The sequence below is a fragment of the Salmo trutta genome, chromosome 21 (genome assembly GCF_901001165.1).
Source record: "Salmo trutta chromosome 21, fSalTru1.1, whole genome shotgun sequence".
Taxonomy (NCBI): Eukaryota; Metazoa; Chordata; class Actinopteri; order Salmoniformes; family Salmonidae; genus Salmo; species Salmo trutta.
Genome location: NC_042977.1, coordinates 26,630,499 through 26,657,588, shown reverse-complemented (window position 1 = coordinate 26,657,588; position 27,090 = coordinate 26,630,499). Strand labels below are relative to the sequence as shown.

Here is a 27,090-nt window from a genome sequence, read left to right as displayed (position 1 = left end):
CAGCGAGCATGGCAATGGAACATCAAGGACGAATGTCTGGTTTCGCGTCCATACATATCGAACTAATCGAATGAACGACTGGGGCCTTGTTGAATTTGCGATTTCCAACTTGTGTAATCTTTATGTCCAATGGCCGATGAACACCGATACGTTTTATCTATAATTTCTCTTAATTATTTATCTTCATATGATAAGGATTAAAAAGGATTTGCCAGTAGATTGTCGACTTGATTCATGATGATGACTGCTAGCTAAGACTTTGAAAGTAAGATGTTGACATGATCAGTCCAATCAAAGCTACTGTACATATAACGTGATTTGACATACTTTTATCTGGCCAATGACCTTGAGCCTTCTTAGAAGGGCACTTGTAATATAACTGACATTTTGGATGTCTATCCTTACTAAGGACATAAACTTCACGATGACGTAGTGTCCCCATGAGTAACAGAACTCTGAGCCAATCACGGCGCAATATTCCTATTTTTTGCTGGCTCGCACCACCACCACAGAAAGCACTGAGCCAGGCTGAAACACCTGCATTTTGGAGCTGCCTTACTCAAGAAAACAAAAGAGACCATGTGTGTATGCGGCTTTATTAACTCAATGATATATACATTTTTTTTTACATTGTTTGTAAACTGATATAGTTGAAGTCAGAAGTTTACATACACTTAGGTTGGAGTCATTAAAACTTGTTTTTCAACCACTACACAAATTTCTTGTTAACAAACTATAGTTTTGGCAAGTCGGTTTAGGACATCTACTTTGTGCATGACACAAGTCATTTTTCCAACAATTGTTTACAGACAGATTATTTCACTTATAATTCACTATCCCAATTCCAGTGGGTCAGAAGTTTACGTTTGGAAGGAAAAGGGGGATGCTTGCAAGCCGAAGAACACCATCCCAACCATGAAGCACAGGGGTGGCAGCAACATGTTGTGGGGGTGCTTTGCTGCAGGAGGGACTGGTGCACTTCACAAAATAGATGGCATGATGAGGAAAGAAAATGATGTGGTTATATTGAAGCAACATCTCAAGACATCAGTCAGGAAGTTAAAGCTTGGTTGCAAATGGGTCTTCCAAATGGACAATGACCCCAAGCATACTTCCAAAGTTGTGGCAAAATGGTATAAGGACAACAAAGTCAAGGTATTGGAGTGGCCATCACAAAGCCCTGACCTCAATCCTATATAAAATTTGTGGGCAGAACTGAAAAAGTGTGTGCGAGCAAGGAGGCCTACAAACCTGACTCAGTTACACCAGCTCTGTCAGGAGGAATGGGCCAAAATTCACCCAACTTATTGTGGGAAGCTTGTGGAAGGCTACCCGAAACGTTTGGCCCAAGTTAAACAATACTAATTGAGTGTATGTAAACTTCTGACCCACTGGGAATGGGATGAAATAAATAAAAGCTGAAATAAATCATTCTCTCTACTATTATTCTGACATTTCACATTCTTCAAATAAAGTGGTGATCCTAACTGACCTAAGACAGGGAATTTTTACTAGGATTAAATGTCAGGAATTGTGAAAAACTGAGTTTAAATGTATTTGGCTAAGGTGTATGTAAACTTCCGCTTTCAACTGTATATACCTTTCATAATATTTCCCCTAATGTTGTGCAACTTTCATAGCCTACCTCCTCTTTCTCTCTATATTTATTGTTACTTCATTCCTTCCTGGCTTTCAACAGTTAAATGAAATAAATGTATTGTCCTTATCGTCATCATTGTAATGATATAGAATAAGATGCAGATGGCTATCACTTCTCTTCATGTATATTGAATGGTTATGGGTCTGAATAAATAGCTGCTATAGTCTACCACCATTGCGGTTCTCTCCCTGTGAGTTATATTGGCTGCTGTATTTAACCTTCAGCAAACAAGAGCTTGCATCCCCCTTAGAATAGTCTATTAGTATAAGAAATGCAAAAACACATTTTTCAGCAAGCTATTCTAGTCTAGCTTTTCCTGGGACTCCAAGAGTTAAGGAGCGTTTTCTTAGGAGAGAGGCCAGTGGAGTGCAGGTTCTTTTGTACAAGAGACAGTCTATATAAGGCTGCCAGTAAGATTGCACCTAAATCAACCATTTATCGGATCATCAAGAACTTCAAGGAAAGCGGTTCAATTGTTGTGAAGAAGGCTTTAGGGTGCCCAAGAAAGTCTAGCAAGCGCCAGGACCGTCTCCTAAAGTTGATTCAGCTGCGGGATCGGGGCACCACCAGTATAGAGCTTGCTCAGGAATGGCAGCAGGCAGGTGTGAGTGCATCTGCACGCACAGTGAGGCGAAGACTTTTGGAGGATGGCCTGGTGTCAAGAAGGGCAGCAAAGAAGCCACTTCTCTCCAGGAAAAACATCAGTGACAGACTGATATTCTGCAAAAGGTACAGGGATTGGACTGCTGAGGACTGGGGTAAAGTCATTTTCTCTGATGAATCCCCTTTCCGATTGTTTGGGGCATCCGGAAAAAGTTTGTCCGGAGAAGACAAGGTGAGCGCTACCATCAGTCCTGTGTCAAGCCAACAGTAAAGCATCCTGAGTGGGCTCACTCACAATTTTGCCTAAGAACACAGCCATGAATAAAGAATGGTACCAACACATCCTCCGAGAGCAACTTCTCCCAACCATCCAGGAGCAGTTTGGTGACGAACAATGCCTTTTCCAGCATGATGGAGAACCTTGCCATAAGACAAAAATGATAACTAAGTGGCTCGGGGAACAAAACATTGATATTTTGGGTCCATGGCCAAGAAACTCCCAAGACCTTAATCCCATTGAGAATTTGTGGTCAATCCTCAAGAAGCGGGTGGACAAACAAAAACCCACAAATTCTGACAAACTCCAAGCATTGATTATGCAAGAATGGGCTGCCATCAGTCAGGATGTGGCCCAGAAGTTATTTGACAGCATGCCAGGGCGGATTGCAGAGGTTTTGAAAAAGAAGGGTCAACACTGCAAACATTGACTCTTTGCATCAACTTCATGTCATTGTCAATAAAAGCCTTTGACACTTATGAAATGCTTGTAATTATACTTCAGTATTCCATAGTAACATCTGACAAAAATATCTAAAGACACTACAGCAGCAAACTTTGTGGAAATTAATATTTGTGTCATTCTCAAAACTTTTGGCCACGACTGTATAGTGAGAGTCCCCGCATACGTACTCATTTAAAGCAACGATATTTGCGTGATAGGCTGTTTTAAAACTTTGCAGCTGCAATGAAATAAAATAAAATCAGCAGATTGAGATATGTAAATTAGATGCACATGGTTACTACATGGTTCCATATGTGTTATTTTATAGTGTTGTGGCTTCACTATTATTCTACAATGTAGAAAATAGTAAAATAAAATTAATAACTTGAATGAGTAGGTGTGTCCAAACTTATGACTGGTACTGTACTTTACTAGAAATCTGATAAACAGTGAAATGAGATCTCCACACATAGTATTGGCCACAAGCCACATGCAGGAAAACTCTTGTCATTGGAGTCAATAATTATCCAATTGTACCACCTGACAGGTCGTATCTGCAAACCAATGACTACTGGAGAGGCCAGTTCTAAGGTGTGTGTGCAGCCAGTGAATACTCTGAAACGGACAACCTTATGTTATGTCAAAGGTATGACTGTGTTTCTCTCATGTGTTGCTTCAGAAGAGGGTCAGCTGATTTTGTGTTTCTATTTATTCAGATCTTGTCTATTCTACTATATTCTCATGTATTCCCTTTGCCAGATCTCTTTAGTGAGCTTTTCAGACGACTTAGATCATGACTGTTATTTGTCAGTGCTGTTTAGCTATGTACAGATTATATGGGTATGATTGATCAATGTCCATTTTGGAAGCATTTTGAGTAGAATTGATGGAGAGATAGAAAGATTGTGAGAGTGCCCGCATGTGCAGTCATTTAAAGCAACAATATTTGCGTGATATGCTGTTTTAAAACTCTGCAGCTGCAATAAAATAAAACAAATCGCCAGATTGAGATATGTAAATTAGACGCGCATTCAGTCTTTATATTACTGCGGCAAAGGCTATGCTGCAGCAAATGTAGTCCTACCTTTCATAAGAAAAAAAGTTACCCTGATGAGATGATACATGCATCGTGTGCTGCGCTCTATACTGAGATGCACCGTCTGTCCCCACACTGAGCTTTGATGATTGATCATACAGATAGCAGAGAGTAGGCCGTGGTCCATAGAGAAGACAGATTTAGACATCACATATCATTTAACAGTTCCATTTCACGGCATACTGTTCATAGAAATAATTTATTAGAATTTACCGTTTTCTTGAAGTTATTTATCCCGAAAAAGGGGAGTGGGTTTGGGTGGAAAATCTCTGTACCCCGGTTCCTGCTATTCAAACCTAGTTAGGGTTATGCCAAGATTAGGATAAGGGTTGTGGTTGGAGTTGAACTGGAATATGGACATGAAGCTAGGGTCGGGTTGTGGTTGAGGCTAGGGTTGAACTGGGATGTGGACATTAGGGTTGAACCGGGATGTGGACATGAAGCTAGGGTTAGGGTTGTGGGTGAGGCTTAAGTTAGGGTTGAACCAGGATGTGGACATGAAGCTACGGTTAGAGTTAGGGTTGAGGCTAAGTTTAGGTTTTAACCGGGATGTGGACATGAAGCTAGGTTTAGGGTTGTGGTTGAGGCTAAGGTTAGGGTTGAACCAGGATGTGGACATGAAGCTAGGGTTAACCCTAGACCTAACCTTAGTTTATCGTACTTTTATCCTCCTTTTTATCCTACTTCTCTTCGGATCCGTAAGGTGCTGGAGCTTGGTTTCACCTGGCTCTCACTTTGACCCAAGGTGCAAGAGCCGGTTCCAGGTAACATATTTCAAAATCATTTATTGGTGCAGAAAAGAGAACCGAAAACAATGAACTGAAACACCTTTCTACTCTACACCGTCACGAAATGGAAAGTCAACAAATACCCTTTAATGTTCCTCCCACTGATAAAGCATGGACTGGAGAAGCCCCACACACTTCCTGATTTCTTTATATTGCCTTTAAAAATGAAATGGTACTGTATATATCTACACAATTCAGAATTGAAGAGGTTGTGCGAATGTGCTGTGCATACAGTACAATTGATGCAATGTTGGAAATAACTTTTATGCAGTACCACCAATAGCTAAATTAAGCCGGTTTACAAAGGCAGTACAAAGGAATCAGGAAGTGTTTGGAGTTTCTTCAGTCCATGCTTTATCAGTGGGAGGAAAATTTAAGGGTATTTGTTGACTTTCCATTTAGTGATGCTGTAGATTAGAAAGGTGTTTTAGTTCCTTGTTTCAGTTCTCTATTCTGCACTAATAAATGATTATGAAATATGTCTCCTAAGATTCAGACGAGTGTATCAGTGTCATGATCTACATAGCATGTTGGGTATCTTCCGGGCAGACAGATTTACTGCATCCAGAGTCTCCTCCTCCTGCTCTCAATAACTGGTAAATTAGCATTGACATTATATAAACCCAAAGGGAATTACTGTAACCTTATCTTTGATATTCAGCCAATATTTACTTTCATGTCTCGCCTGTCAGTAATAGGAAGTATTTGGTTATACTTCCGTCGTAGATAAATTGATCTACAGTACCAGTCAAAAGTTTGGACACACCGACTCATTCAACGGTTTTTCTTTATTTGTACTATTTTCTACATTGTAGAAAAGTAGTGAAGACATCAAAACTATGAAATAACACATATGGAATCATGTAGTAACCAAAAAAGTGTTCAACAAATCAAAATATATTTAAGATTTTAGATTCTTCAAAGTAGCCACACTTTGCCTTGATAACAGCTTTGCACACTCTTGGCATTCTCTCAACCAACTTCATGAGGAATGCTTTTCCAACAGTCTTGAATGAGTTCCCACATATGCTGAGCACTTGTTGACTGCTTCTCCTTCACTCTGTGGTCCAACTCATCCCAAACCATCTCAATTGGGTTGAGGTCGGGTGATTGTGGAGGCCTGGTCATATGATGCAGCACTCCATCACTCTCCTTTTTGTTCAAATAGCACTTACACAGCCTGGAGGTGTGTTTTGGGTCATTGTCGTGTTGAAAAACAAATGATAGTCCTGCTAAGCGCAAACCAGATGGGATGGGATATCGCTGCAAAATGCTGTGGTAGCCATGCTGGTTAAGTGTGCCTTGAATTCTAAATAAATCACTGAGAGGGTCACCAGCCACTCACCCCCACGCCATCACACCACCTCCTCCATGCTTCACGGTGGGAACCACACATGCGGAGATCATCCGTTCACCTATTCTGCGTCTCACAAAGATACGGCGCTTGGAACCAAAAATCTCACATTTTGACTCATCAGACCAAAGGACAGATTTCCAGAGGTCTAATGTCCATTGCTCATGTTTCTTGGCCCAAGCAAGTCTCTTCTTCTTATTGGTTTCCTTTAGTAGTGGTTTCTTTGCAGCAATTTGACCACTCTGTGAAGCATTTATTTGGGCTGCAATCGGAGGCTCGTAACTCCAATGAACTTATCCTCTGCAGCAGAGGTAACTCGGGGTCTTCCTTTCCTGCGGCGGTCCTCATGAGAGACAGTTTCATCATAGCACTTCATGGTTTTTGCGACTGCACTTGAAGAAACTTTCAAAGTTCTTGAAATGTTTTGTATTGACTGACCTTCATGTCCTAAAGTAATGATTTACTGTCATTTCTCTTTGCTTATTTGAACTGTTCTTGCCATAATATGGACTTGGTCTTTTACCAAATAGTGCTATCTTCTGTATACCATCCCCCTACCTTGTCACAACACAACTGATTAGCTCAAACGCATTAAAATGGAAATAAATTCCACAAATTACCTTTTAAGAAGGCACACCTGTTAATTGAAATTCACTCCAGGTGACTACCTCATGAAGCTGGTTGAGATAATGCCAAGCGTGTGCAAAGCTGTTTTCAAGGCAAAGGGTGGCTACTTTGAAGAATCTAAAATATATTTAGATTTGTTTAACAGTTTTTTTGGTTACTACATGATTCCATATGTGTTATTTCATAGGTTTGATGTCTTCACTATTATTCTACAATGTAGAAAATAGTGAAAATCAAGAAAATCCCTTGAATGAGTTGGTGTGTCCAAACTCATGACTGGTACTGTACTTTACTAGAAATCTGATAAACAGTGAAATGAGATCTCCACACATAGTATCGGCTACAAGCCACATGCAGGAAAACTCTTGTCATTGGAGTCAATAATTATCCAATTGTACCACCTGACAGGTCGTATCTGCAAACCAATGACTACTGGAGAGGCCAGTTCTAAGGTGTGTGTGCAGCCAGTGAATACTCTGAAACGGACAACCTTATGTTATGTCAAAGGTATGACTGTGTTTCTCTCATGTGTTGCTTCAGAAGAGGGTCAGCTGATTTTGTGTTTCTATTTATTCAGATCTTGTCTATTCTACTATATTCTCATGTATTCCCTTTGCCAGATCTCTTTAGTGAGCTTTTCAGACGACTTAGATCATGACTGTTATTTGTCAGTGCTGTTTAGCTATGTACAGATTATATTGGTATGATAGATCAATGTCCATTTTCTATACAGTTGCCTACTACAGTATTTCAATACTGTACTATTGACACACTTTTTCTTCCGCAGCCTCTTATCTTCTACATTTACATCTACATTCACATTTTGGTCATTTAGCAGACGCTCTTATCCAGAGCCACTCACAGTTGGTGCATTCAACTAAGGTAAGACAACCACCTAACTAACCAAACAGTGAATTTATAAGCATACTCTATGTATCTAAATAATAGTGTTAAATGTCTTACTTCAAACTTACTCCTTATTTAGCAGTTCAGAGCCCCAAGACGAGAGGATGGGGAATGAGAGCAATACATCTTGCGACAACATAGATGACAATGTCATACCTAAATCATACAGATATGCATTGCTGTCAATATACACTATTGTGCTTATTGGAGGGATCATCAGCATGTCCCTTATGATCAACAACATCAAGTCCAACGTCTGCTCGGTGACCATCACAGCCGTCTTGAACCTGATCGTGGTCCACATTCTCTTTCTCCTGACCGTGCCCTTCCGCCTCTACTTCTATGCGGCCGGCGAGTGGCATCTCGGTCCTAACTTCTGCAAGGTGGTCAGTGCCATGATCCTCGCCCACATGTACCTAGCATTCATCTTCTACGTGATAATTCTGGTGATCCGCTATCTCGACTTCTTCAGGAGTTCTAAGCAGGTGTTCTACAGGAGGCTACATGCCCTAGGGGCCAGTGCTGCTGTCTGGGGCCTCATTCTCATTGTGGTGGTCCCTTTAACTGCTGTGAAATATGGATCATCTACAGAAAGTGACACAACCACCAGTGACAATCAGTGCTTTAACTTTGGAGCGATTTTTGATGAGAAGCATGCTGTGGCTGTGCTGAACTACATCCTCAGTGCTCTCATCATCATACTTACATTAGCTCTGGCCTGTTGTCAGATGTGTATTCTGTGGTGTGTGTACCGGACTCACAGGGCGATGATCTTCTCGCAACAGGAGTTTTGGGCTCAGATCAAAAGTATTTTCTTTATGCTGACCATTATAGTATGCTTTGTTCCATACAATGCATTCAGGATTTACTATGTGAGTCATTTTAATGCCAATCTCCAGGTAAAGAATGAGATTGCCCTCGCTGTCACAACATTCAGCTGTTTTGACATGCTGACTTTTATAGGGAGAGGGTCATTCAGACCCTGTGATACAATATGCTGTGTACCATGATTATCAATACTGATTATTGAGTCAAATATTATTCTATTTGCACCTTATTTGCACCATGTTAACCAAATGTACAAAACTACAGTGCACAAAACATTAGGAACTCCTCTTTCCATGACATAGACTGACCAGGTGAATCCAGGTGAAAGCTATGATCCCTTATTGATGTCACCTGTTAAATCCACTTCAATCAGTGTAGATGAAGGGAAGGAGACAGGTTAAAGAAATATGTTCAAGCCTTGAGACTTGGATTGTGTATGTGTGCCATTCAGAGGGTGAATGGGCAAGACAAAATATTTAAGTGCTTTTCAACAGGGTATGGTAGTAGGTGCCAGGCGCACCGGTTCGAGTGTGTCAAGAACTGCAACACTGCTGGGTTTTTCACGCTCAACAGTTTCCTGTGTGTATCAAGAATGGCCCACCATCCAAAGGGCATCCAGCCAACTTGACACAACTTTTGGAAGTATTGGAGTCAACATGAGCCAGCATCCCTGTGGAACGCTTTCGACACCTTGTAGTCAATGCCCAATGAATTGAGGATGTTCTGAGGGCAAAAGGGGGTGCAACTAAATATTAGGAAGGTGTTCCTAATGTTCTGTACACTTAGTGTATATACTTTGATATCCTTCAAAGCCAAAGAGTTATAACTCTTCTCAAAGGTAAATTACTCGTTATAGCACTTTCCTAAGTAGGATAATATAATGCCATTTAGCAGATGTTTTTATCCAAAGCGACTTACAGACATGTGTGCATACATTTTACATATGGGTTGTCCCTGGAATTGAACACACTATCTTGGCATTGTGGACGCCATGCTCTACAAACTGGTCAAATCAGAAAAGACAAGAAAACAAATAGTGGAACTGTGTTTATTGCTAACTGTTGTAAAGTTCTGGAACATTATACAAAGTAGTTGCACACTTCCACTCCACATTGATGGGTTTGTACATGTTAGCTAAATTGATTCCGAAATAACCAGTCACCTAGTGTGTCATACTGTTACATTTACATCTATTTTATGCTCATTTTTACCAAACATATACATGTTGATAAATCATGCAATCTTTATCATATTTTTTACAACTACATTTTCAAGTGAATCATATATTTGATTAAAATGTTACTCTTTGTTTGTTCAATGTTTCTTGTGTTCACAGTTCCCTCCCTTTTGGGAAGACATGTCCATATTATTTAGAAAGGAATAATATAATTAAGCAATAAGGCCATAGGGGGTTTGGTATATGTCTAATATACCATGGCTAAGGGCTGTTCTTGTGCACAATGTAACGTGGAATGCTTGGATACAGACCTTAGCCATGGTATATTGGCCATATACCACAAACCCCTGAGGTGCCTTATTGCTATTATAAACGGGTTACCAATGTAATTAGAGCAGTAAAGAAAATGTTTTGTATTACCCATGGTATACAGTCTGATATACCATTGCTGTCAACCAATCAGCATTCATGGCTTGAACCACCCAGTTTATAATAAGAATTAATCTACATAGTATGACTGCAATTAGTGCAGCATCACGTTAGTGGAAACCAAGTCTGTTCTCAGGGCAGGCCTGGATGTAGCTAAATATGTTTGAGTGGCATTGGGACTATTTTTGCATTTTAGCTAAGCTTTTCCTAACCTTAACCTAATTCTCCTAACCTGCCACGTTAATTATCCTAACCTGCTGTGTACGTTCTCCTAACCTGCTGCGAAAAGTCACTTATGCTAGTCAAAACCGGCAGACCTGCCCTGAGAACAGTCTTGGTTTCCATTAATGCGATACTGCTCAATCATTGAAAACGCTCATCAGCTACATTTTAAAGCATTACATAGAAGGAGTAGGCATGCACAGTTCATAATGAAGTTCCCACTTCAGTGGTGCTTGGCTTCAACAACAGCACTGCAAACTGTTACATTAACTTGCCATAAAGTATTGGTTGCTACATCTGTGGTTGAAACAATGCACAAATTAGGATATTGATAGACCTAGTGTAAATAATGCCGATATCAGGTATCAGACGTTTTAGATCCAAGGCAACGGTGTTCTACAAAAACTTGTGATCAGTGATATATATTGTATAACATATATACTTATTTTAGGGTCCAAACAATAGAAATGGGGCCGTGTCTGGATATTGTTTCTGAAGGAAGTAGATCACAATTACTCAACTCCTTTGTCGCTACAGCAACCCCATTTACTATAGCCCAACTGTACAATCTACTACCTGGATCCCACTGTCAACCAGCACCATTATATCAAATCAAAGTTTATTTGTCACGTGTGCCGAATACAACCTTACAGTGAAATGCTTACTTACAGGCTCTTACCAACAGTGCAAAAAAGGTATTATGTGAACAATAGGTAAGTAACGAAATAAAAACAACAGTAAAAAAAAACAGTGAAAAATAACAGTATCGAGGCTATAACAGTAGCGAGGCTGCATACAGGCACCGGTTAGTCGGGCTGATTGAGGTAGTATGTACATGTAGATATGGTTAAAGTGACTATGTATATATGATGAACAGAGAGTAGCAGTAGCGTGAAAGAGGGGTTGGCAGGTGGTGGGTGGTGGAACACAATGCAGGTAGCCCAGTTAGCCAATGTGCGGGGGCACTAGTTGGTCGGGCCAATTGAGGTAGTATGTACACGAATGTATAGTTAAAGTGACTATGCATATATGATAAACAGAGAGTAGCAGCAGTGTAAAAAGGGGGGTTGGGGGGGGCACACAATGCAAATAGTCCGGGTAGCCATTTGACTACCTGATCAGGAGTCTTATGGCTTGGGGGTAAAAACTGTTGAGGAGCCTTTTTGTCCTAGACTTGGCACTCCGGTACCGCTTGCCATGCGGTAGTAGAGAGAACAGTCTATGACTGGGGTGGCTGGGGTCTTTGACAATTTTTAGGGCCTTCTTCTGACACCGCCCTGTGTAGAGGTCCTGGATGGCAGGCAGCTTAGCTTAGCCCCAGTGATGTACTGGGCCATACGCACTACCCTCTGTAGTGCCTTGCGGTCAGGGGCCGAGCAATTGCCGTACCAGGCAGTGATGCAACCAGTCAGGATGCTCTCGATGTTGCAGCTGTAGAACCTTTTGAGGATCTGAGGACCCATGCCAAATATTTTTTGTTTCCTGAGGGAGAATAGGCTTTGTCGTGCCCTCTTCACGACTGTCTTGGTGTGTTTGGACCATTCTAGTTTGTTGGTGATGTGGACACCTTGAAGCTCTCAACCTGCTTGAAGCTCTCAACCTGCTCCACTACAGCCCTGTCAATGAGAATGGGGGCGTGCTCAGTCCTCCTTTTCCTGTGGTCCACAGTCATCTCCTTAGTCTTGGTTACGTTGAGGGATAGGTTGTTATTCTGGCACCACCCGGCCAGGTCTCTGACCTCCTCCCTATAGGCTGTCTTGTCGTTGTCGGTGATCAGGCCTACCACTGTTGTGTCATCTGCAAACTTAATGATGGTGTTGGAGTCGTACCTAGCCATGCAGTCGTGAGTGAACAGGGAGTACAGGAGGGGACTGAGCACGCACCCCTGGGGGGCTCCAGTGTTGAGGATCAGAGAGGCATATGTGTTGCTACCTACCCTCACCACCTGGCGGCGGCCCGTCAGGAAGTCCAGGATCCAGTTGCAGAGGGAGATGTAAAGTTCCAGGATCCTTAGCTTAGTGATGAGCTTTGAGAGTACTATGGCATTGAACGCTGAACTGTAGTCAATGAATAGCATTCTCACATAAGTGTTTCTTTTGTCCAGGTGGGAAAGGGCAGTGTGGAGTGCAATAGAGATTGTATCATCTGTAGATCTGTTTGGGCGGTATGCAAATTGGAGTGGGTCTAGGGTTTCTAGGATAATGGTGTTGATGTGAGCCCTTACCAGCCTTTCAAAGCACTTCATGGCTACGGACATGAGTGCTACGGGTATGTAGTCATTTAAGCAGTTTGCCTTCGTGTTCTTGGGCACAGGGACTATGGTGGTCTGCTTGAAACATGTTGGTATTACAGACTCAATCAGGGACATGTTGAAAATGTCAGTGAAGACACCTGCCAATTGGTCAGCACATGCCCGGAGCACCCGTCCTGGTAATCCATCTGGCCCCACAGCTTTGTGAATGTTGACCTGTTTAAAGGTCTTACTCACATTGGCTACGGAGAGCGTGATCACACAGTCGTCCGGAACAGCTGATGCTCTCATGCATGCCTCAGTGTTGCTTGCCTCGAAGCGAGCTTAGAAGTGATTTAGCTCGTCTGGTAGGCTCGTGTCACTGGGCAGCTCGCTGCTGTGCTTCCCTTTGTAGTCTGCAATAGTTTGCAAGCCCTGCCACATAAAACGAGCGTCGGAGCCGGTGTAGTACGATTCAATCTTCGCCCTGTATTGACGGTTTTCCTGTTTGATGGTTCATCACAGGGCATAGCAGGATTTCTTATAAGCTTCCGGGTTAGAGTCCCACACCTTGAAAGCGGCGGCTCTACCCTTTAGCTCAGTGCGAATGTTGCCTGTAATCCATGGCTTCCCCACAATCACTGTGGGGACGACGTCGTCAATGCACTTATTGATAAAGCCAGTGACTGATGTGGTGTACTCCTCAATGCCATAGGAAGAATCCCGGAACATGTTCCACTCTGTGATTGCAAAGCAGTCCTGTAGTTTAGCATCTGCTTCATCTGACCCCTTTTTTATAGACCGAATAACTGGTGCTTCCTGCTTTAATTTTTGCTTGTAAGCAGGAATCAGGAGGCTAGAGTTGTGGTCGGATTTACCAAATGGAGGGCGAGGGAGAGCTTTGTATGCGTCTCTATGTGTGGAGTACAGGTGATCTAGAATTTTTTTCCCTCTGGTTGCACATTTAACATGTTGATGGAAATTAGGTAGAACTGATTTAAGTTTCCCTGCATTAAAGTCCCTGGCCACTAGGAGCGCCGCCTCTGGGTGAGTGGTTTCCTGTTTGCTTATTTCCTTAAACAGCTGACTGAGTGCGGTCTTAGTGCCAGCATCCGTCTGTGGTGGTAAATAAACAGCCACGAAAAGCATAGCTGAAAACTCTCTAGGCAAATAGTGTGGTCTGCATTTTGTCATAAGATACTCTACTTCAGGCGAGCAAAATCTAGAAACTTCCTTAGATTTTGTGCACCAGCTGTTGTTTACAAATATGCACAGACCGCCCCCCCTCGTCTTACCAGAGTGTGCTGTTCTATCTTGCCGGTGCAGTGCATATCCCGCTCGCTGGATATCCATGTCCTCATTCAGCTACGATTCCGTGAAACATATAACCAGATCTTCACATGCTATTTTCAGTTTCTTGCATCCTCTTGTTAGATGGATCCTAAAAAATTACAATTTGCCAACCAGTCTGGCTTTTTTTAGCCCATGTCATGAGTCATCCATTGTTAAAGACCATGATGCCTGCCCCAATTTCCATATTAAAAACAGGTGTCTGTCCCAGTCCCAGCCAAAGGCTGAAGGAACCATTGCTTTGAATTTTCCTGTGCTCTCCAGTTTTTTTACACCAAGTTTATGTGACTTTGGGAGACTGTGTGGTGGTGTGTGCAGGCCAGGCTCAGTGTTCAGGCCTGAAAGTTAACTGTTATACTTCTGCTCTGACAGAGCACTTGAGGAGGAGCCTTGACTTTCTTCCATGTCAGCTCCTACTCCAATAGAAAGATTATGGAGAATGTAAAGAATATGTTATCTACATGCTGCAACACAGTGAGAGATATAGTAAAAAAAACAATGGTGATAGCTCTTTGTATTGAAACATCATGGCTACGTCTCAAATGGCACCCTATTCCCGATATAATGCACTGTTTGACCAGGGGCCATATGAATCTGGGTCAAAAGTAGTGCACTATAGGGAATAACTACTATAATGTAGCCAATGAAATAGGAACATTTGAATGAATAACTCACCGGTTGGGTTGATGTTTAGTTGAGATAGGCTAAGGGGGAGATCCCAGGAATCTGTGTCAGTGGAGCTTTGGAGGATATCATGCAGTTCAACAAGGCTATGAAGTCTGCACACGCAGCTTTAACTTCTGTCATTACATTTACATTTACATTTAAGTCATTTAGCAGACGCTCTTATCCAGAGCGACTTACAAATTGGTGCATTCACCTATAATATCCAGTAGAACAACCACTTTACAATAGTGCATCTAATCTTTTAAAGGGGGGGGGGGTTAGAAGGATTACTTTATCCTATCCCAGGTATTCCTTAAAGAGGTGGGGTTTCAGGTGTCTCCGGAAGGTGGTGGTTGACTCCGCTGTCCTGGCATCGTGAGGGAGCTTGTTCCACCATTGGGGTGCCAGAGCAGCGAACAGTTTTGATTGGGCTGAGCGGGAACTGTGCTTCCTCAGAGGTAGGGAGGCGAGCAGGCCAGAGGTGGATGAACGCAGTGCCCTTGTTTGGGTGTAGGGCCTGATCAGAGCCTGAAGGTACGGAGGTGCCGTTCCCCTCACAGCTCCGTAGGCAAGCACCATGGTCTTGTAGCGGATGCGAGCTTCAACTGGAAGCCAGTGGAGAGAGCGGAGGAGCGGGGTGACGTGAGAGAACTTGGGAAGGTTGAACACCAGACGGGCTGCGGCGTTCTGGATGAGTTGTAGGGGTTTGATGGCACAGGCAGGGAGCCCAGCCAATAGCGAGTTGCAGTAATCCAGACGGGAGATGACAAGTGCCTGGATGTCATCACTGACATGTTCACATAGCCACTCATAAAACAAGGAAACACAAGTGTCATTCACAACACTGAAGAAATAGTAGTGAAAATATGTACTACATTGACTTGAATGTCGTTACAATCAGCAATAAACTAATATTTTGTATGCTGCTAGGCCTTCATCAGTTATAGCTACATCAGTGGGATGGAGGTCATAAAGTGTGAGTGAGTTATATTGATTGGACTGAAAACCTTTGCTGGGGAAATAAAAGGTGCCAATCCTTTTTTTAATGATCTGTAGGTGATATTTTACAATTTAATCAATGAATAGAAAATATATCACTATAATACATTTCATTCAAACAGATAAGGTAAAGGTGCACTCGCTGCACACATTTTTGGGCTTGTCTATAGCAGATGATGCACAACTTTCATCCATCATTGATACTCAAAAGACCGCTTCAAACATGATCAGGATTTCTGATGCGAATCACGTCCTTGAAAAATACAGTGTGCAGTATATTTTTATTTATTTTTTATTTCACCTTTATTTAACCAGGTATGGCAAGTTGAGAACAAGTTCTCATTTACAACTGCGACCTGGCCAAGATAAAGCAAAGCAGTTCGACACATACAACAACACAGAGTTACACATGGAGTAAAACAAACATACAGTCAATAATATAGTAGAAAAATAAGTCTATATACAATGTGAGCAAATGAGGTGAGATAAGGGAGGTAAAGGCAATAAATAGGCCATGGTGGCGAAGTAAATACAATATAGCAATTAAAACACTGGAATGGTAGATTTGACAGTAGATGAGTGTGCAAAGTAGAAATAATGGGGTGCAAAATAAATAAATACAGTAGGGGAAGAGGTAGTTGTTTGGGCTATTTATAGATGGGCTATGTACAGGTGCAGTGATCTGTGAGCTGCTCTGACCGCTGGTGCTTAAAGCTAGTGAGGGAGATAAGGGTTTCCAGTTTCAGAGATTTTTGTAGTTCGTTCCAGTCACTGGCAGCAGAGAACTGGAAGGAGAGGCGGCCAAAGGAGGAATTGGCTTTGGGGGTGACAAGTGAGCTATACCTGCTGGAACGCGTGCTACGGGTGGGTGCAGCTATGGTGACCAGCGAGCAGAGATAAGGCGGGACTTTACCTAGCAGGGTCTTGTAGATGACCTTGAGCCAGTGGGTTTGGCGAAGAGTATATATATGCGGTGCCGTCGATGACATAAGCCCTATTTGCACAGGATTAGTTTTAATGGGGGAGATTGTGCACGAGGACAGATCACAACATCCTTCATTTAAGTCCCGTCCAAATCTGCCATGTCGGTCATTTTTAAACTGAACAAAATAATGAAAGGCAACATGCATAAATGTCAACAACTTTCAACGTCAGCAGTGAAGAGACGACTCTGGGATGCTGGCCTTCTAGGCAGAGTTCCTCTGTTCAGTGTCTGTGTTCTTTTGCCCATCTTAATATTTCATTTTTATTTGCCAGTCTGAGATATGGCTTTTTCTTTGCAACTCTGACTAGAAGTCCAGCATCCCAGAGTCGCCTCTTCACTGTTGACGTTGAGACTGGTGTTTTGCGGGTACTATTTAATGAAGCTGCCAGTTGAGAAATTGTGAGGCGTCTGTTTCTCAAACTAGACACTCTAATGTACTTGTCCTCTTGCTCAGTTGTGCACCGGGGCCTCCCACTCCTCTTTCTATTCTGGTTAGGGCCAGTTTGCGCTGTTCTGTGAAGGGAGTAGTACACAGCGTTGTACGAGATCTTCAGTTTCTTGGCAATTTCTCACATGGAATAGCCTTCATTTCTTAGAACAAGAATAGACTGAGGAGTTTCAGAAGAAAGTGCTTTGTTTCTGGACATTTTGAGCCTGTAATCGAACCCACAAATGCTGATGCGCCAGATACTCAATTAGTCTAAAAAAGGCCAGTTGTATTGCTTCTTTAATCAGAACAACAGTTTTCAGCTGTGCTAACATAATTGCAAAAGGGTTTTCTAATGATCAGTTAGCCTTTTAAAATGATAAACTTGGATTAGCTAACACAACATGCCATTGGAACACAGGAGTGATAGTTGCTGATAATAGGCCTCTGTACGCCTATGTAGATATTCCATAAAGAATCTGCCGTTTCTAGCTACAATAGTCATTTACAACATTAACAATGTCTACACTTTATTTCTGATCAATTTGATGTTATTTTAATTGACAATTTGTTTTGCTTTTCTTTCAAAAACAAGGACATTTCTAAGTGACCCCAAACTTTTGACCGGTAGTGTGTGTACATGACCAACATTCTCTAATATTACTAGTCCTGTGCGAATAGGGCTATACTCTGGTTGCAGCCAGCCAGCCGTTGTTAGTCGATACCAGCATTTTCCTTGAGTAGCTTAATCTGTCATCCTCCGACTGTAAAATCCGAGCTAAATTTTTGGAGTGATATAAGAGGATTCGAGTAGTAGGCCTAGTATGAAATGAATAAACTGTACTCAATGTGGATACCGAGGTAGAGTAGGTTTTATGGTCAGGAATATTTGCGCTAAACCGTGTGAACATTTCTGGATTTAGATACTCACATCTGCTTAGGTCTATTGCCTTTACATAGAATGCATGGTTACAGCTCTGTCTGACAAAGATTTGCTTAACAAGTCACATAAGAGCCTCACAGTGGAGGTGTCATAATACCCATAAAACCTAGCAGTCAAATGGAATGGTTCCAATACTTTTTCCACCAATCATTTTTGGGGGGATTTTAGAACCACTTCAAACAAGGTCAATGTTTTATGTAGACTTTCCATGGCGTGATGTTTTGATAACCGTGTAAATCTCTCTCGGACAAGGTGACTTTTATCAATATATTTGGCTGATTCGAAAAAATGCTAATTAGCATCAAAGTAGACATCATGCAAGACTACAAATCCCTGCAAGCTCCTGCATTTAATCTCTAGCTGCCACCCTTGCTAACAGGTAAATTTAAAGAAATGTGGCCAATTTATTCATTAGAACATTTAGCTAACATTCGATAGTTCATCCAGAGATTCTTACCTTTGCCTCGATTCGGCAGTCTTTTTCAGATCGTCATGGCATATGTGGTTCTTTATGATAGCCACATTAGCTGCTAATTAGTATTTCATTTGTTGGGGGTAAATACAGGCAAATATATTAATATAAGTCACATTGTCTGAGAGAGATTTACATGGTTATCAAAACGTCATGCCAGAGTGAGCCTACACGAAAAACGGCCCTTATTTGAAGTTTCTTAAAAACAATTGGAACCATTTCCCTGTTTGACCGCTAGGTTTTATGATTCATACTGTGGTACTCTTGCTGCATTCACATGCTAGTCGGACCTAGGAAACTCAGAAATGTCCCACTTGCTGATTTGTTGAAAGCGGCACGTGTATAGCTATAACCAGTTAACATGTCAGAAATGTCCAACTTTTCTAGTTCCCACTTGCACATGAACGCAGCATTTATAGAGTGGAAATGGGATACCTAGCCAGTTGCACAACTGAATGCATTCAACCGAAATGTGTCTTGCGCATTTACGCAACCTCTCTAAACAGACTTGTATATATTTTGTGCAACACTTATCCAGATTGATTTTAGCTTTACAAGTTTATAGCATCTCTGTGATTGCACTTGATGTGGTCCCCACTCCCCAGTGGCTCTCTAATACATTGGTCATGGTTAATGAGAAATACTTTATATTGGCGTTAAATCCAAAATATATGTGGTTTAGAGTTTAAAGATATCATTTGAGTGGAGTGAAAGAAGGATGATCAGTCATCCCTGCAGTAATCAATAAGTCCACTAGATGGTGACATATTGTCATATAGCTTTTCAGTACAGCATATTATATGACCAAGGTGTTTTTAAAATTATTATAGCATTTCATCACATTACTGCCAAGCTGGGCACTGGGGAAACCTAGAGCTGGTAAACTAGAATGTAGCACTGTATACAACAGCAGAGCTCCACTGTAAAATACCAATAGTGTCCATTGTCAAAAAGCTGTACATTCACATTTGTCAGAATAATGATTGAAAACATACTTTTGCAATTACTTTATCCATATGTGACTCAAGCTGCCTAAGTAAAAGGGAGAGCTACAGTTCAACAGAGCAGTGGTGCCCCACACTCTCTCTAGTCTCTTGTTCATACATTTAGTTAGATTGTGCTTGGGTTGGGGGGATGTGCATTGGGGGCTAAATCCCTGGCCTTTCATCCTATAATCTCCTCTTCAAGGTCACGAGCGAATTAGTTTTCTATATCGACCAGAAAAAGGACATTGATCCAAAATGGAAGCACTTGGGCTCAGACTTTGCCGTTGTCTCTGTGGGGAGGCCTCTGAGCCGGGGAGACTGGCTCAGCTGGGGATTACAGCCTGGTTTCATCTACCAGTCTGCATTCCAAATGGCACCCTATTCCTTATTGCGTGCCCTACTTTTGACTAGAGCCTATATGGGCCGTGGTCAAAAGTAGTGCACTACATAGGGAATAGTGTGCCATTGTAAACGCTCCCCAGGCCAGGGCATTGCTCGTATGACTTGACCACCCCATGCATGGTCTACTGGACTGTTCTGTTGCTAAGGTTCACCAAGGAAAGCAATTATGGCACAATGCTCTTTTGTGAGCAATTGAATTGTTTGACTTGTGTTATGGGATATGGATTGTGGAACATACTCTGTATTGTTTATATGAGTCCACTCACTGTGTGTCTCTCTGTTGTTTCTCATTCAAGGTTTACCAGAGACTATGCAACTACTCCTCTGACACTGGCTGAACATTCCCCATGCATCCCAAGTACTGATGATGAAAATGGAGGGATTTGACTGGTGAATTAATATATATTTTTTAAACATGTTGCTCTTGAATAAATACTTGCATACACATTTAAGAGTCCAATGTCTAGTGAAGGAGACGCTCCATCACATACTGCAACCTCAAGTGAGATACAAATCAAAGGTAGAGCCTACCTTTGCTGGCAAATCTTCTTTCAACTCAGCAGCAGTGGCTGCAGAGTATGCATTTTTCCACACCATAACAAAACACAGTGCAAAGTTATTCAGGTATTTCTTGGGCTATAAGAGCGGTGCATGGTGTGTGATACCAGAGAGAAGAGAGTGAGATCAGGTGTGCTGTGCTCTTATTGTCCCTGGGGACAGAATGACACACTACTGATACAAACAATGAGCAGCAGCCAGGGAATGTGTGCCTTCTACCACCATGTTGAATTATTATGCAACGCTATATCTTAAAATATGTACCTTCAACAATACTGTTGAAATGTACTTTAGTATTTATGTGCACCTGTTTACGGGTGAACACAAAATACAAAAACATGATATTGTGTTTCACACAGCTTTCCCTGCATCCTGTGTATACCTTTGTTTGAACTTTAATTTCATTTTTGTGTGACCTTTTTTATATGACCTTTTATTATTTATTTTTGTTAGAAAAACAGGGGCAAAATATGTGCTCCTGGCTACTGTATGTGAATTGTGTTATAAACAGGCTCCCTCAGGGTCATTCACCTTGGAAGTGTGTGCAGAAGGAATAGCAAACCTCCACGTAATGCATATTTATGCATTTATTTCTTTCAAAAGGGGTTAAATTATGAGTGGGTGGTAGGAATTTTTATCAACTTTCAAAACCTCTATCCACTCACCCCGACCCAAATACAAATATTTTAAACATTAGGCCTACTTATGTAGCTGTCTGCCTCAGTGGTGTGCCCATTTGACTAAGAGGAAGTGATGTGGCGACTGGCCCACATCTGTACAGTAGTCATATTGGTGCTCTATGCCTGGGGGACAGATGATGTCATCTGAACTAGGTTGAGCTAGACAATAGAGGGATGCCTACGAGAGTGGAGAGGGAAATAGACCCTTATTAGACATTTGCTTTAAAAAAGTGTAATCTTTGTCGATCACATCATATGCACAATGGACACCTAAAGATCAAGGTCCTATGGACTAAATGGATGGACACCTAATTTTCATTTCCATTGAAGCAATAAGTAGCCTATATAACTATGATATAGCTTACGGACATCTTGAGTTTAGTAAATTCAGCTCAACGTAAGAACTAGTAAGAAGAGAAGAGTAGACCATGTTAGATCAGATTATACCTATTAACTATGGCTGTGTAGCCTAGACTAGTCTACAGATGCCGTGAAATGTGGGTGAGAAAGAGATGCTCATCCGTGCATCACCAGCAGGTGTCGCTGCCTATACTCGTACCTGAGCTGCACAATGTTGTTTGACAGCAAGGGGGATGTTACAGACGGGGGAGGATGGTAGAGAGCAAACGCCGCTGCCTTCTTCGCTGCACACCGCAACGAATTGGTCTCCCTACCCTGCCCGCACTTACAGAGGTCTCTCTTGACCATTCAGTGGATGCTGTCTTTTCGGCAAACACCATCGTCGAGCGTAATGTTTTCGGACCCTTCGTTAGGAATGTTTTACATGGTTTGAATTTTGGGTACCAATCGAGGGGAGTCGAGAAGAACGCGGTTCCCCTGGATATTTTACAGTAAGCGCAATGTCATTCCAGTTGCTTTTCCAGCTGTCATACACTCCATGCACACCGCACAATTACAAAATAGCATGCATTTGACACTCGTCTCGGAAGGGAGGAAAGATCGCTGGTTCTGGCATGCCTTTGTATTCATTTTCTTTGCCTTTTGTTATTCTGACAGATGTTTTTCCAGCTGACGAAAGTGTAATATTTTTTGGTTTATTGTGGGCTATATATAGGTTGTTGCATTGATTGTTGACCGAAAATGGCGTGGATGCAAAACAAGAAGAAACTATTACTTTATGGTTGACCTACATTTCAACGATATATTTATAAGAATATACCGGTCGACAGCAGATCGCAGATGACCGTCATTCTTTTGTTTGTAATGCAATGCTGTAAAAAAAATGTGCAATGGTGAGATTAATGTCTCGTTTTCATAGCTGATGATGACCCCCTATGAATAAGCATCTTATTATAGGTTTCCATGACTATGCATGGTTGTCTTGTATGACTAACAGGTCTTTCATCACCAAAGGTAGCCTATCTTCATCATTTTTATTTATCTGAATAGGATGCATTGCCTCAGTTAGATCAACTCCATATAAAAATGCCCCTTATTTTTTATTTGCATGTGATGCTCGGCGTTTGATCGTTTATGGACTGCAATGCCTTGGCATGAATATTGCAAGAACAGTCATGTTTTTCCTATGCATGTTCATCGTTTGGGGTGCTTTCTGTAAAAAGTAGGCTACATATATAGAATTGTTTCCATTTATTTGGGGCCAAAATTGAGCCCATGGTTTGTAGCTACTTAAAAAGCTGTCAAACACTTGTTTTGCTCTATCAAGAATAATAACATTGGTGATTTCAATAGGACACGTCCTCTGGTCAGACAATTATGATGCTTGTTTCCCTAGGGCCAACAAAAGGGACTATTGGCTCTCACTGGGTCATCAACGTCAATGATTTTGTGTATATGTATCCCAGAAACCTTGGCCTATTCCATCACTTACCAATGGGTTCTTTATATAGGCCTACTAGAGATGGCTCAATAATGGCCAGGATGATTTGATACATGATTTTACTGGTTCAGTGATTGAGAAAAATGGGGGCTAAAGTCAGAAGATCTGCCATCCAATTGCCTCGCCTCCATTTGACTTATGATTTTGAGGGGCTGGCTAGATGAATGATCGCAGAGGCTGTAAATAGGCAAGTCAGTGCGGAGAGGCTAGACCATTCATTGGCTGTAGGCTACTCAATGAGATCTGGTGTCGTTATATATGGTGTACTGTAGAGACACTATAGTATAGGCTAATACATAGCCTACTAGACATACCGTAGCCTACATCCCTCTGCACTTCTGAAATGTAGGCTCACAGATATCTGAAATGCCACAACTATTCCCAGCCTATTTGTTTTATTCAGTTCTGTTTTTGTTTGTTTTTTTTGACAGTGGTTAGAGCCATAAGCCACAAGAGTAGGGGTTGTTGTTAGTCACTAGACAGACGAGTTGCCTCTCACAATGTACTGATGTTCCCTAAATCCGGGATTCCTGAGACTAGGTTGTGGTGGTAGTATGGTAAGTTTTCTGTTCTCTCCTGGGCTTGTACCCATTTATTGGTGGTCAAACAGAATCTTTCTGCTGTCCTCGATACAAGGAAGACATTCAACTTATAGTTGACTGGGAGATGGGGTTTTAAAGCGGTGTCACCCGATTTGTTATCAATTTGAATCATCCTTTGTTTGACCTGATGAGCTTGTATGATAAGCTTTGTGTTAAATGAGTTGTCGTCTGAGTGCAGGTGGCTATATTCCAATCATCCAAGCGGCAGATTGATATCATGGTCTGTCTGTCTCAGCCCCAGCCCAACTACCAGTCCCCAACACCAGCCTCAGAGCCCTCCCTGTGTTGGTGGAAGATAATGGACATAGGCCTAGGTCATCAATCCCATGATTGGCTGTAGTAGTAAAAAAAATCTGACGTTTCAGACTAGCAGAGTGCCGTTATTATCATTAATTATTAAAGTGCTGCATGTGCACGGAATCTACCACATTAGCATTGGTTTTAAAAAAGAGAGTTAAAAACCAGTAGTTGTTCATGGTGTCATCTGTGTTACTGCTGATTAGTGGTAGGGCTGGCTGGGCCTATCTGTGAAGGATCATTTAAACTCCAAAGGAAATCTTGCACTGACTGGAAGAACCAGTGCATCAGATCCTAGATGAGTTTTCTCAATCACCATGTGTCATACACTACAGTTTGTCACGTTATGAGAGACAGTGACATATTGTCTATCAAAGGAATAAGTCAGTATTTTGGTCTGCAGTGTTCTCAGTTTAAGTGGCAGGCTTGGATGTATGTCACAGATTGTTAATAAGACATTGTGACACACAGCTTTTTCTGTAAGTACTGGAGTAGCGGAACCCGGCCCTGGAGGGGAGGGGCCCACAAGCTCGTCATCGCACACCTATGTCTAATTATTATTATTATATTTTTTATAAATCATTTTACATTTACATTTAAGTCATTTAGCAGACGCTCTTATCCAGAGCGACTTACAATTTTGACAGTAACCCTCCTTTTTAATGTTCACATGTAGCAAGTGAAGTGTTTATGTTGTCCATTCTACATGGTAGTAGGTGAGACAGACAGACAATATAGTTGTCATGTATCTAATTAGCCAATTTCTCAGCGGCGCCGGTGCCAGCCCTCCTTGGCCTCCTCATCTAATTAACTATCAAGTTAAAAAAAAGTTAGGTTCATCAGGTCGGACTCGGATGGAGACTGAGTGCATTGTTCAAGATGGATAAACAAATGGCAAGACCAAGTGGTGCACAAAAACGCTGCATAAAAGCTTTGTCTGATCAAGCTTGTGCAAAATTACAGAAGATAACCACATCAGCTACCATCTCGTCCTCGAATGACGAAACACCATGGCAGGTGGAAGCTAGTAGGCCTATTTATGCAGGAGCTATCACTAGCAGTCCCGACAGAGACCTCACTGCCCTGGCCCGGTAATGACAGTGGCCTTGCTCTTTCTCCTCTAGTGACAGTTCCTCTAGTGAGAGTGCCAGCCCTCCTTCTCCTTCTCTCCCAGAAAACCAAGATGATGACTGCCAGAGACCCAGTGACAAATGTTTCCCACTTTAATTATTGAACAAGTAAATACATTATTGCTGCCAGCCAGCATTCTAAATAGAAACAATATATGTTTTTTTTAAGGAGGGGGGGGGGCAAATTCCGACTTTGTGGAGGGTCAAGAGAAACTGCGCTACGCCAGTGTCTGTAAGCCCACTGGGCATATTGTAGGTCTTGCCTCAAAGCCACGCTGTATTGCTTTCCCAATCAATCAATGCCCCTTAATGGTTGCCAAGTTGTTGCCATGATGACTTTTAGTTGTTTGTGTCAGGTGCAGTAGATTTAGCCTAATGCACCGTCTATTATGGAGTGAAAAAGACAGTTATTATACTGCACTGTATAGAACACTATTCCTTTTTGGACAGTTTGTCCACACTGTCCTGGTCTTGTTTCCTCTTGTTTAAAAATAAATAAATATATCTCAGTTTGGGTTGTTGGAGGAATAAGAGTGTGTCATGGAGTGAAAGGGCTGGGTCTCTCTCTCTCTCTCTCTCTCTCTCTCTCTCTCTCTCTCTCACCCACCCAGTAGGACAGTGGTTCCCAAACTAGGGGTCGTGACCCCATGTGGGGTCCCCTGATATGAAAATTGGATCGCAGAAGAATTTCCAAAAGCTAAATAAAATTGAAATGAAAATGATTGAATTCTAATAGATAAAATTCAATCAGAGTGCCCTTAGATCGTGGGAAAAGGCCGCACTTGACTGTTGCGCTTGAATCGGAATGATTCAAGTGCAGCAGTCAAGTGTGGCCTTTCGAGCTGTCATGTGACCGAATGCTGCAGACAAAGCATTCACAGCTTATTACGGAGGAGTTTTGGTTCCTGACTCAAAGGGAATACCCTGCCGTCTCCCTCAGAGCATTAAAACTCATGGTACCCTTTGCCAGCTCATATCTGTGTGAAGCTGGATTCAGCAGTGCTCTCGTCTGAATTAAAACCAAATATCGATCCAAGTTGGATGTGACAGCAGAGGTGAGGTGAGGCACTGTTGATCACGCCCCCTGACTTTGAGAAGCTTGGACACGACATGTATCAAGCACACCCATCTCATCAGTGATTCATTTGCAATTGACTGTCATAGCCCCACGTTAAAACTATGTGATTGTAAGTTGAGAAGACAATCAGAAATACTGTTAGAATGTTTTGCAATTGACTGCCATAGCCCCAAATTAAAAAGTAAACAAAGTAAACTTTGGCTGTTAATTGCGTATTTTTTTTTCACATGGTTGGGGTCGCAAACATTTTCAGATATCCTGTTGAGGATCCCTGCCCGGTATTGGGATTCATTGTCATGTGACCATGGCGGGGAATTCAAAACTGCAAGAGTCTAATCATTTCAAATACTCAAATAATCAACTATTTTCCGCCATTTGAAAGATACACATCTCCTAAATCTAACCACGTTGTCCGTTTTTCAAAGAGGCTTTACGGAGAATGCATAAAGTTAGGTTATGTTAGGAGAGTACATTGACAATAGCTGTGTGTAATGTTTAGCCAATATAAAGAAGGGCATCAACTGAGACAGAAAACCAGCTAGAATTATGCACTTACCTTTGACAATCTGCATCAGATGACACTCATAGGACATTATGTTATACAATACATGCATTTTTAGTTCCATCAAGTTCATATTTATATCCAAAAACAGCATTTACAGTCGCGGTGAAATTCAGAATTTTTTTCGGCTCGAATGCTCCCAGTGAATCCAGCGTTACAAATCACGGAATTACTATTCGAAAACATTGGTAAATTATAATATTGTCATTCAAAGAATAATATATTATCATCTCGTAATTGCTACCGAATGGCCAGATCTCAAAATAACTTTACTGGGAAATCACATTTTGCAATAAACGGGGTACTATGCTAATAACAACATGCTAGGCTATACAGTTAGCAGCATCTAATATCATAATAACATTGTAAATATCCCCTTACCTTTGATTATCTCCATCAGAAGGCACTGCCAGGAATCCCAGGTCCAGAACAAATGTGGTTTCTTTTGACA

At 41.7% G+C, this 27,090-nt stretch overlaps 2 protein-coding genes across 3 annotated transcripts in view; both read left to right on the top strand.

Annotated features, from left to right (window-relative positions):
- The first annotated feature begins 3,550 nt into the window (after window positions 1–3,550).
- LOC115157060 (catenin delta-2) overlaps window positions 3,551–27,090 on the top strand; it is a 160,159-nt gene continuing 136,619 nt past the window's right edge. Inside the window, exons 1-4 of one of the 2 annotated variants that reach the window (XM_029704954.1) lie at window positions 3,551–3,630; window positions 7,258–7,356; window positions 7,637–7,731; window positions 20,168–20,261. The gene's annotated coding sequence lies outside the window, so the exon portion shown is untranslated. Of the gene's footprint in view, window positions 3,631–7,257; window positions 7,357–7,636; window positions 7,732–20,167; window positions 20,262–21,674; window positions 21,961–27,090 lie in introns of those variants that run through there. The other variant, XM_029704953.1, reaches the window with a different exon arrangement.
- Window positions 7,831–8,898, top strand: LOC115157061 (probable G-protein coupled receptor 141). Its single transcript, XM_029704958.1, has one exon. It carries the CDS (start codon window positions 7,860–7,862, stop codon window positions 8,763–8,765), a length of 906 nt encoding a protein of 301 aa, XP_029560818.1. The 5' UTR covers window positions 7,831–7,859; the 3' UTR covers window positions 8,766–8,898.

What these genes read in the sequence shown, in the direction of transcription:
- LOC115157061 (XM_029704958.1), top strand. Translation starts at nt 7,860, where the DNA reads ATGGGGAATGAGAGCAATACATCTTGCGACAACATAGATGACAATGTC.